Genomic DNA, 11199 nt, shown 5'->3' with positions numbered 1-11199 from the left:
CTGATACAATGATTAATTCTCTCTCTCTCTCTCTCTCTCAGACAGACACACTGTACAACCTGACATAGCCTGAGGGATGTTTTGCTTCACCCATTAACAAATATTGACAGATCCAAGCCGAGACTGCAGCATTACATAATCTAAAACTCATACACCGTGTCACATACATTTCCAACAGGTATTAGTGATGTCACTTGGCTCGTATACGTGGAATTATGTCCAGATATCCAACCATTTATATTTATTCAAACGCTTGCACCATGAAGGCAAAGCTATTTATATCCACACATACTGTAGAAAGGTTTGAACCCTCATCATGCTTTATTCTTATGAAAGCTGCATACAAACCAGTTTTGCATAGGTCTAGGTGTCAATAGACATTAGTGCTGTCTCTATCCTGCAGACATTAAGCATGAAAACAGCACTTTAAACACCAAAATGCAGCCAAACATTGTTCAAACTCATGAGTCTTGGGTTTGAATACTTGACTCTGTGTTTAAACATCATACAGCTTCAATGAAGAGCGGTAACACGCCACCAGAGAAAGAAACAGTGTCAGACAATGTGGATTAAAGCAGTTTAATAGTACAACAAACGCTGATCAGGTACTTTGTCAGTCAGTCAACAGAAGAGCAAATGGTGTATCCGTTTACAGTGTAGCCAAACTCTCAATCTGAATACATTTCATTTATACTGCTGGAAACAAATGGCACACATACATGGTATCATGAATGGATTTGATTTGATTTGAAGGGAATCTGAGGAGCTTTAAAGCTACTTAAGTGGAAAGTGGAAACAGGATGAGAAGCGGTGGAATAGTTTTAATCTCAATGTACCTTCAGCCGTGTAACCGATCGGGCTTTTTCCTGATAACCTCTATCCGTCTCTGTCTCCAACGTTCTGTTGCTCTCTCTTTCTCGTCAGCTTTTTCATTACCTCTCACATGCGAACAGTCACACAGCCGATCAGTCAGATGCCGCCATTATCCTCCCATTAGACAGGCGAGAGAGGAGGAGAGGAGCTCGAGGGCACAGCCACTCACTTTGTCTCAACTCTCTCAACACCTTTTCCCGCTGCTCCTCCCTCTCTCCAGCTGTTAGGCCTAACAGTCAACCTTCCCCACATGCAAGAACGTAAAAAAGAGAAGCTACACGGTGAGATGCCCGCTGGTGGTGAAAGGCACGGGAATGTAAGGAAACAAGGAAAAACAGCATAGCTGATACAGCTGTCCATCTAATGCATCCCCTCTCCAAATCTCAGGGTCTGGTCCATTACTTTCTCCTTTTCTCTGATTCCAGCCCAAACCTTAAAATTCCCCAAAACGTATCCATGTTATAAAGTTACTCTTGCATCTCTTCTTATGTGACGTTGAGCTAAATCTCTGAGAAGTGAGTAAACACATCGTCCACATCCTCACAGATGATGTCTCCATTTTTGGCCGGTCATGGTCCATCATGCGTCCTTGTTTTTTGACCTGAACCAGCGACCCCACCTGTGGTCCAGTTAGCGTTAGCCCCGATTAGTTTTGACACCTCGCCTCACACTGCCTCCTCTACCTCGTCTTTTACTCACACTGGCACCAGGTTTATGATATATTCCTTTATTTATCATGAGTACTAGCACTTTGCATCAGCGTCCCTTGCATCTACACACTGCCAGTTCATAAGTCTGCCTTATTACAGGACATCAACACTCAAACAAGTAAAGTAGCCTCGGAAATAAATATAATTATCCCGCTCCACTGTTTGTTTTTTTCTTATCTTTCAAGAGAGAAACAATTTGACGAGTTAATGTGATTCTTAAAATGCAACGAGAGAGAGAGAGAGAGAGAGAGAGAGAGAGAGAGAGAGAGAGAGAGAGAGAGAGAGAGAGAGAGAGAGAGAGAGAGAGAGAGAGAGAGAGAGAGAGAGAGAGAGAGAGAGAGAGAGAGAGAGAGAGAGAGAGACCCTGCTTGTGCTCGTGCCAAATTGGTAGGAGATAATCTCACACTGAAACAGGATTATGCCAGTTGACAGTGGGATTAGGTCTCCGGATAGGATTACAGTCTGTGAGATCAGATTAGTAGAAAACATGCCCGATTAAATCTGTTAGTGCTGCTAACCCAATTAATCATCTGCCTGCTGGTTATTGCCATGGATGGAAGAGACTGTTTCTGTGTGTTTCTACCGTCCAGGTGTCCCAAACCTGAGGAGGAAATGAGCCCAGTGCAGATAACGGGGGTAGGGGTGCGGGTTAAAAAAGAAAAGGGAGAACAAAGAACGGCCTCTAAACATTCTTTAAGCTTTTTAGTTGTTTTTTAGATGCATCGCAAAGCTACCACTCCGAAGCGGTAGAAACAAGGATGTAGAAAGAGATGAGACGGACGGGGAAGGCATACAGAACACTTCTCTTATCTCTGTTACCTCTGCTTTACATCATCACTTTCCCTCGTGTTTCCTTTATTCCTCGTCTGTGACAAAGTTCAGGTGATTATTACTGCTACCCAGGACTGATATGGTAGTCTCGTCCTCACCTTCGTGCATATCTGTAATGATTTTAATAACTGTTAATACATATTATATACATATACATACATATGCAGAATCATTACAGTACATTTGCTTTAGGTATAGATGCTCTGCTGAGGCAGTAGAAGTGAAGTCTAACCTTTAGTATCACTCATCTTTCATGTTTATGTATTAACAAACGGCTGATTTAGATGTATGGCCGACTTTGATCGTCAGGAGAGCACACCTCAGTCATTTCAGGAACAAAAGCGTCATTGTTGACGCCTCGCTGCTGCCCGGACCTTCGTCATTTCTGCGCAGCGACTCCTCTTTGTCTCTCCCACTGGGAAGTGGAGCCGAGAGATGATTAAATGAACGCTCCCATGCCTCCTCACGTAACACTGCGAGCACTGGTTGTGCTTTCATAAAGCACTGCAGTTCAAATCGATAACCTGGGAGATTGCTCTGTTATTACTGATAATGAAAGGTTCAGAAACCAACCTCGTTACCCCCTTACAGGAGAGGAAGTGACGTTGCAGTGAACAGAAAAACAGGCGTAGATGAAGTCAAATGAACGCGTGGAAAGAGATAGAGACAGATAGCAAGAGAGAGAGAGAGGACAGGGGGAGAGAAACAGAGAGGTCTAAGTTTGGAGAGAAGGCTCCAGTGTACGCGACATCTGACCTGAGGCATTTCTGAGAACCAACACCCTGTCAAGTGTGAATAACTCCTCGCTGAGTGTGTGTGTCTATATAAACAGTGAGGTCTGTGTGGTTGCCACAGTGTCAAACGCATGTATGTGTGTGTGTTTGTGTTTGAACATCAACCGAGGCCGCCGTCATTTCCAGTCTGCACAGTGTTTCTTCAGATTATTTTCTACTAATAATAATAATAATCGATAATGATGATAATCAGCTCTGATCTCACCTTATCGCTCCCTGTGTGGTCTGTGTCGCAGCCCATAATCCTTTGCTCTCCGTCATTGTTTGGTGAGGGTGGTAATGTGTCACCGGGGGCGCACTGTAACTATAATCATAGATTAACACTCCATATCTCAGTAAGCTCCCCGCCAGTCACATCGCCTCCCTGACCACGAAGCTGTGCGGCGTGGATCACGGTGCACGCCGAGTCCCAGCAGAGAGACACAGACGTAATCACAAGTGCATGAGTACGCTTTTGTGGTCTGATATAGAAATGCAACAGCGAGAAACAATCCCCGCATCAAGCAAGACTGCACAGATCTCTGATGTCTTCTTCGCTCGCTTAGAAATCTTTGCTGCTGATTAAATGCAGAATTAAGTGGCTAGAAACAAAAAGAAAATCAATTGTACTTTACTGTAAAAGGGCAGTATCGATTGAGAATTGTTCATGGCTTTATTACTTATTTAACACTTGCAAGTATCCCCAACGACGAGACCACGTCTGGATATTATTGACCTGCGGCGGTTCCAGTAATTAGCACGCTGCTTCACTGGATATAAGGAAAATCCATGTAAGACGATCTGCACAAAGTCAGAGAAAATTGATATGCTTCATATTTCAGAAAATAGAGACCAACCACGCGGGCCTGGCTCTTTGAGTCTCTGTTGCTCACTAGCAAAACAAAGCGCCACTCACAGTGTGTGTGTGTGAGGAGAAAGGGCTTTCATCTCTGCGTCTGTTTGGACAGTAGCTACTGGAACGCAGGGCGGAGAACAGTGAGGCTTCACACCAGAACATCGTACCAACACAGGAGCAGGAAACACTGGATTTTACTGCATTTTGAAAAGAGATATGTAAATGTTATGACATGCAGGATATACTGTATATATATTCATAAGCGATGCTTCAAATTTATTATTAAAAACAGACATACCAAGTTCACCAAGTTTGTTGCAGTAAAAAAAATCCTTTGATCCAGATTTTTTATAATTTTCTTTTAATGAATTACTAGACGGTTTTACATCACAAGGCCTCAATAAATTATTCAAATGATACAATCTGAGATTTCGTCACCACGTTTGATTTCTAACCATCTCTTGTCCCAGATGAGCTGAGAGGTCTGCATGGTTCATCACGTAGCAGCAGATCAGAAATGTACCGTTCAGCGCTCTCATAACCCAACAGCACCAACAGGTTGCGAGTCAAAAAAGTAGAAGCAGAAGCCCGTCACCTCCCACTGTTCCTCTCTCGCACACATGCGCATTAATACATCTTGCCGCATGCTTCATCTCCTCACCTCAAAAGGATGGGATGCGGCCCCACCCAGCATTCTTTACACGTTGGTTCATTGTTTGTTTAAATCCCTCACAGTCACAAAAGCCGAGTGTGTGTGCGTGCGTGCGTGTGCGTGCGTGCGTGTGTGTGTGTGTGTGTACATGTGTGTGTGTGTGAGGCAGAGTTAGAAGAGAGACCGAGGTGGGACGTGTTATTACAATTTATCATCAATCAGACTGCACGGTAGCCAGCGGGATTATTGTTCCCTTTTTTAGCTTGGAGTTTGGCAACTCTGATCTCACCAGGAGAACACAGGTCACCCCCCCCCCCCCCACACACTATAAATACAAAACTCAGTCTGAACTGAACTTATAGCAGGCAGGGGAAGTTCACATGTTATCAAGTTATTATTATTATCAGAAGTAATGATGACGAGCTCATACTACGAACATGTTTTTTACAAAATAAGATCTGCAGTTAAAACCAGTTATCAACTACTTATTTAGTGATTTTACAAGTCGTCATTTGTACGTATAGACAAACTATTTCTTTGACATATTCTAATTTAATGTCTTAGTAACTTTGTTTTGTCGTTTTTTTAATTGTGGCCTTTGATCAAACAACATGGTCCTACTTTCATAACATGCAGCTCTGAAACTCATCAGCCGAAACATTCCTGAAACACACTTTGGATGACGGAGACAATGTGTTAATGCTCATCAACGTGCACTGACGCTAAGGGAATGGACTGATGATGTGGATGAATCCCTCTGAAGCGGCTCGCTTCATTGTTTTCATCATTTTCTGGCATTAAGCATCAAAAGCAGTCTGTTTACTGATCACATTCTCATCTGGTATGTTCTCACTGTGCCACGAAAAGTAAGACTTGAAGCCTTCCACGGCTCTCCATAACACATCCATTCTTACTTTTTCATAAATACCTTTAAATAGAGTCGGTATAATGAGATAGTGTAACTGTCTGTTCCGGTGTTGAATCCCTTGATGGAGACAAAAGAGTGGTAGTGACAAGAAAATGTGTGAATCAGCTTTTTTTCCATGACGGCTGTATCAGCAGCACAGACACAAACAAGAGAGAGGCTGTGATTGGATGCCCTCTACTTTATAGTTTTGGTTACCGGGTTTGGTTATAGCTGTAGCATCTGCTGCATTACCGTGTCTGCCAGCGATGGTGAATCTGTAGCTGTGTCCCAATTCAGGGGCTGTTGTTGGCTGCTCCGTTGCCGTGGACACCGTCTCTAGCTGCTCCTCAAGGCCGCTGATGTCACAATAACAGCCACAAACATGATGCGAGAGGAGCAACGTCTCTGACTGCATCTCCATTTCTCTCTCTCTCTGCAACTTCTACAATTTCCCTGACGCAGCTCTCAGTCACTATCTCTCTCTCTCTCTCTCTCTCTCTCTCGTCCACTTATGCAGCCCGGCGTTTCCTCTTCTGGGACCTGACTCTTTATTTAAAATGGCTGCCTTCGTGGTTAATGGCGTTTTTTTGTTTCTTTTTGCGTGATTCGGCAGAATGGCAAATGTAGTCGGCTAAAGTCAGAGCCACATGTTACTCTCTCTCCTCCCACCTCAACCCGCATTTAAACTGCTGCAGTTGTGAATCCAGCGGTCGACGGACTGGTTCATATGGGGTGAACGCAACATGATCCTCCATGCCTTTTGCAACCCCTTCTGCACACACACACACACACACACACACACTCAAGCAACACACACCATCTCTGCACACATCCCCCCCCCCCCTGGCTGCATGCCATTGTCACTCTCTGGATGAGTGCTATTAGAACCTGCTTTCAGCTCCTCTCATCTCTCACACATGTACGACACGCTCGCACAATTTCCACACACACAAATTTCCCTTTTAAATGGATGTGTAGTTCACATAGAGTTTACTCTATTGCAAACACAACTCTTCATCCATGTGCTCCCTTCTGTTATCGAGGCGTTAGGAAACATAATCGGGAGATCAACTGAGAACTTGAGATAGCAACTTCAGACAAGCGGACTAAACAAAAAATCTTAAAGAGGCCACCTTTGCCATTTAAGTGTCCCCCCCCACCCCCTCTCCCTCGCACCTGTCCGGTGCTCCAGTTAAGGAGATGGGAAAGGGGACTGAAGTCCTGACGGGTATATGGACATGAATCCCAGAGGGGTAATCAGCTGAGCCACAGCGCTGAGAGTAAACGCACATCTTTCTTAAACCGGGGCCGTGTTTGTGTGTGTGTCTGCGTTTTGTCTTATGCTGGCGAGACGCATCTCTGCCACCTGTTACCCGAACATAACCCCGACGGGCATGCATTAATGTGTAGGCATTCTTGCTTGCAAGACAGAATGTGAGCATGTGTGTCAGACTTCTCCCCAGGCTCCTCCTCTCCAAACTGAATTGGATACTCACGGCAGGCAGCAAAAAGGGACCCCTGTCTCAGATAAATATTCAAAGGCTTTGAAGTGTGACCTCAGGGGGACTGCTGATACAATACAGGTCATTTGAGGGGACAGTATTTATAGCATTGGTTTAGAAATGTAGCTAAGTTGGATGTCTGGGGAGCAGCATTATGGTGTCCGTCATGACTAGCAAACACACACACACACACACACACACACACACACACGTCCCTGCTAGGACTGACAGAAATAGCAAGCCATTAACAATTAGTGCTCGACTCAGCCGAGACCTGAAGTGAGTTTGACATCAAGCATTTTTCACCATTTATGGTATTTTTCACTTATTTCATGCAACAAAAAACAAAGCTGCTTGTTTTCTGCCACATTCACCTTGTGATTCGTTGATTCTCAATGCAATGTTTTATTTAGTCTGCATTGAAGGATGTCAGAGGACCACGAGACCACATGAGATACTGTACTTGATTTGAGCTAAATGCTAACCTCAGCATAGCAACATGTCATTCTGACGGCTCCATCTTGTCCCCTCTGCGTGCCGCCTTCAGGGCCGTTGTTCCAGGGAGAACTGCAAGTACCTGCACCCTCCTCCCCACCTAAAGACCCAGCTGGAGATCAACGGCAGGAACAACTTGATCCAGCAGAAGAACATGGTCATGCTCGCCCAACAGATGCATCTCGCCAACGCCATGATGCCTGGCACGCAGCTACCACCTATGGTGAGAGGACACACACGTATGAACACAGCACAGCTGATGCACATGGTGAGAACACATACATGTAAAAGCTGACACACGTACAGCATCTTCACTGTCTGCGTGGCTCTTTCAGTCTTTTGATTTGTCTTCTTTCCGTCAGTCCCTCTGTCTTCCCATACAAAAAAGCACACGGTTTGTGGTTCCCGTCTACATATAATCATTTCATTCTCCTGCTTTTATTTTCCGTCCCTTCCAGCCCATGTTCTCGATGGCGCCAGGCATGGCCACCAACGCCAGTGCAGCAGCTGCAGCCGCAGCCTTTAATCCCTACCTGAGTCCCATGTCACCAGGCCTGATGCCCCAAGAGATAATGCCCAGCACCCCCGTCCTCATGGCCTCCAGCCCCAACGTCGGCCAAGTCCCCAACTCTGCCGCTGCCGCAGCCCAGAAACTGCTGAGAACAGATAGACTCGAGGTAACGGGCCGATGCATTGAACCTGGTCTTCTCAACATTGTTATGAAGCACAGAGTCAAGCCACTCCTCACTAAAAACTAATAAAATCTACTTCATGGTGTGTTTCTTAGTGGGAGGGGAGTGGCCCAGGATTATAATGAGCCTGTAAACAAGTGTTATTAACAAGTGGTTTAACAAGCAAAAGTATAACAGCACCATTTACTGGACTTAAATAAGCTTGTTTCAGAAACTGAATTCTAATTTGGTAACGGGTACATTTATTCAAAAGAGAAGCTGATTAAAAGAACATGAAAATAAAACCCTCAGAAGTTCATAAAGTGTAATATTTCATCAGATTATGATGCCGAGTGCATTGTCATAGTTGCTTTGTGTTTAAGACTTGTTTCCCTTTTTCATGAACTCACTCTTACGTAAACTGTCTCACCTAGTTCCTGTACAGTTTGAGCGTTTCACAAAATACCCTCAGACAAGCGCCAGATGTGAGCCTGAACGTGAGGAATATTTATTTGAGTGGAACGAGCAGTAACGACTTCCACAGTAGCAGCAGAAAAGGAACACGTTCTTTCTAGTCAAGTAAAACTTAACGCTTGTTGTGGCAGCATTGCATTCTGGTCTATCGAGTCTCCTGCGTCTACCTCCTCTACCGTAGCTGGTGGTACGATCGTTTGAGTCTAGAAAGAAGCCTTTGCTCTCTGATTCTGAGACATCTCCACCAAAATTTAAAACTGTTTTGTTGCTGCACTGGAAGTATCTCAATATTTTTTCGTTTTTTTATGGTTGTAAAAAAGAAAAAAAGAAGAATCACTAAACCATAAGACTCAGAAATGCCGTGTTAGAATATGTGTCCTCTCTTAAAAGTAAAATGTAAAAGTGAGTTATAAATGCTCAAACTGTGACGGTTATTGTCTTTATGGAGTTCAAACATACGCTCAGAGCAGAAAAGCAGGGTAGATAGCAGATGAGTAATACCCATGCGTTCATGGCGTCTAATTTAAAAGAAGGTGCTGCCCTCTGGTGTCTCACATATAGACTTTTAAAAATATCTGAGACTCGCGCTCCAATAAACACATTAGAGATATTTCTAAAGAAATTCTATCGTTATAGGGTTAGAGTGCTAAAGCTTCAGCACCTTCCTCAGTGGGACATTTATTCACGACCCAGCACAGCTAAACACTCTCCACAATGACAAAGGGAAGGCTTGATGAGTCACACTTGATACATTCTACATAAAGACCCAAATGCACCCGACAGGAACTGTTCTAGGACGGTTCTTGTGTTGTCTCTCTGCGCTGAATTTGGACGTACCTCCACGTCTTTTCCTGATTTCTGTCCTCTCACTTTGCTTCCAGGTGTGTCGGGAATATCAGAGAGGCAGCTGCTCTCGGGGGGAGACCGACTGTCGCTTCGCCCACCCCTCGGACAGCACCATGATCGACACCAACGACAACACCGTCACCGTGTGCATGGACTACATCAAGGGTCGATGCTCTCGGGAAAAGTGCAAGTACTTCCACCCGCCGGCCCATCTGCAGGCCAAAATTAAGGCTGCCCAGCACCAGGTGAACCAGGCCACAGCCGCCGCCGCCATGGTGAGCAGTCTGTACAAGCGTGCTCACACTCATTTACACCCACACGACAGGCTTAGAGGAGCAATCAGTGCTATCTGCTAAAAGTTCACCCAGTAGGAAGTATGCTCTGTGTCTCACCTCTCCTGGTTGGTATGATGTAGCTTTTTCAGTTCTGCTTTTGCCAGGTCAAATTATCGAGGTCTGCAACTCGGGTTGGGTAGACTCTGCTCAGGACAGGATGAAATGAAGAAGGATCAGACAATGTTGCATTATTTCCATGCTAATCTGAAAAAAAACACGACTTGTCTTGTTCCTTTTTCACCTCACCCCAGACTACAAGCAGAGAGTCAGTTCCTCTCTCTCTTTCTCTTATGGCTTGTTCTTATTCATGACACTATTGTTTCTGTACTTCCTACCTCCTACTTCTCTTCCTCTTGACATTATTAAAAGTGGCGATTCATTGTGCTGCGTCACAGTAACGGCACCTGTGAGCAATAGTGCAGCCGCTATTGTTCCGTTGAGCACAGTGTGTGTTTTCTACGCGCTCTCGTTGACGCAGCGAGGCTGAGAGCTTTGGGCCGACCCTCGTCACGTCACACTGACTATGATGCGCACAGTGAAACAGAAAGCTGTGGATCGTGCTTCTGTGTAATGTTCTGCCCTGAGACCCACTTAAAGAAATGTTTTAATACTATTCTCACCGCTATATTCATCCATCTTTGTGTGACAATAACTAATGTAGATTGGTAGCCATCATTGATTATTGATGATCATGTAACTGTCGAGCAGTAGAGCTATAGTGTCCACACTGTGCATGCCTTAGTCCTGTGATCCCCTTGTATATTGCATTCCAATGATTTGTTTTTTTATTTGTTTTTGTTTTTTCTCACCTATACCCAAACTGCACTGCTGCCCCCATGATGCACCTCTGCTTGCTGGTTTATGTTAATGCGCTTGAACCCCATTGGCCCATTGCCATCATGTGCTCGCTGCCTGCTAATTAAGACTCAGTCGGCTGTCAAATCACTGAAGCGACCCCTCGACGCAACCTTTGACCTGGTACTATGACCTTTCACCTTTTAGCTTGGCATGTGGCTTTGTTGTAGAGCAGTGTTTTAACCAAAGATACCTAGCTATTTTTGTTGTCGTCGTCTCAGTGCAATGTCTGTTTTTTCCTCCTGTTCTGTCATTATTGCCGGTGATAAAATGATTGTGGCTTTCCGGGTTCACCAAAACGACTTATCTTCACGCATTAAAAGTCACCTTCAAACACAAATTCTAATGTGGGATTTTGCGATACGGAGCCACAATCAATTCATCACCTGTAGCCTATTTAACAAAAGTCAGCGAGGTGC

The 11199-nt window shown here is 44.6% G+C and overlaps 1 protein-coding gene across 28 annotated transcripts in view; it reads left to right on the top strand.

The window, feature by feature from the left end:
* Positions 1-11199, top strand: part of LOC142956189 (muscleblind-like protein 1) — a 36268-nt gene that overhangs the window by 17393 nt on the left and 7676 nt on the right. For 16 of the 28 annotated variants that reach the window (XM_076097616.1, XM_076097614.1, XM_076097598.1 and 13 more), the window contains 4 exons: positions 7652-7867; positions 8058-8276; positions 9626-9865; positions 10850-10903. In XM_076097616.1, coding sequence (XP_075953731.1) covers positions 7754-7867; positions 8058-8276; positions 9626-9865; positions 10850-10903 — 627 coding nt within the window. In that variant the 5' untranslated portion in view covers positions 7652-7753. The remainder of the gene's footprint in view (positions 1-7651; positions 7868-8057; positions 8277-9625; positions 9866-10849; positions 10904-11199) is intronic. The other 12 variants (XM_076097604.1, XM_076097608.1, XM_076097599.1 and 9 more) reach the window with 5 other exon arrangements.

Source organism: Anarhichas minor, unplaced genomic scaffold (genome assembly GCF_050575085.1).
Source record: "Anarhichas minor isolate MPS153535 unplaced genomic scaffold, ASM5057508v1 ptg000024l, whole genome shotgun sequence".
NCBI lineage: Eukaryota > Metazoa > Chordata > Actinopteri > Perciformes > Anarhichadidae > Anarhichas > Anarhichas minor.
The sequence above is the reverse complement of the archived record's forward strand: the minus strand, read 5'-3'. Positions and strand labels throughout refer to the sequence as shown.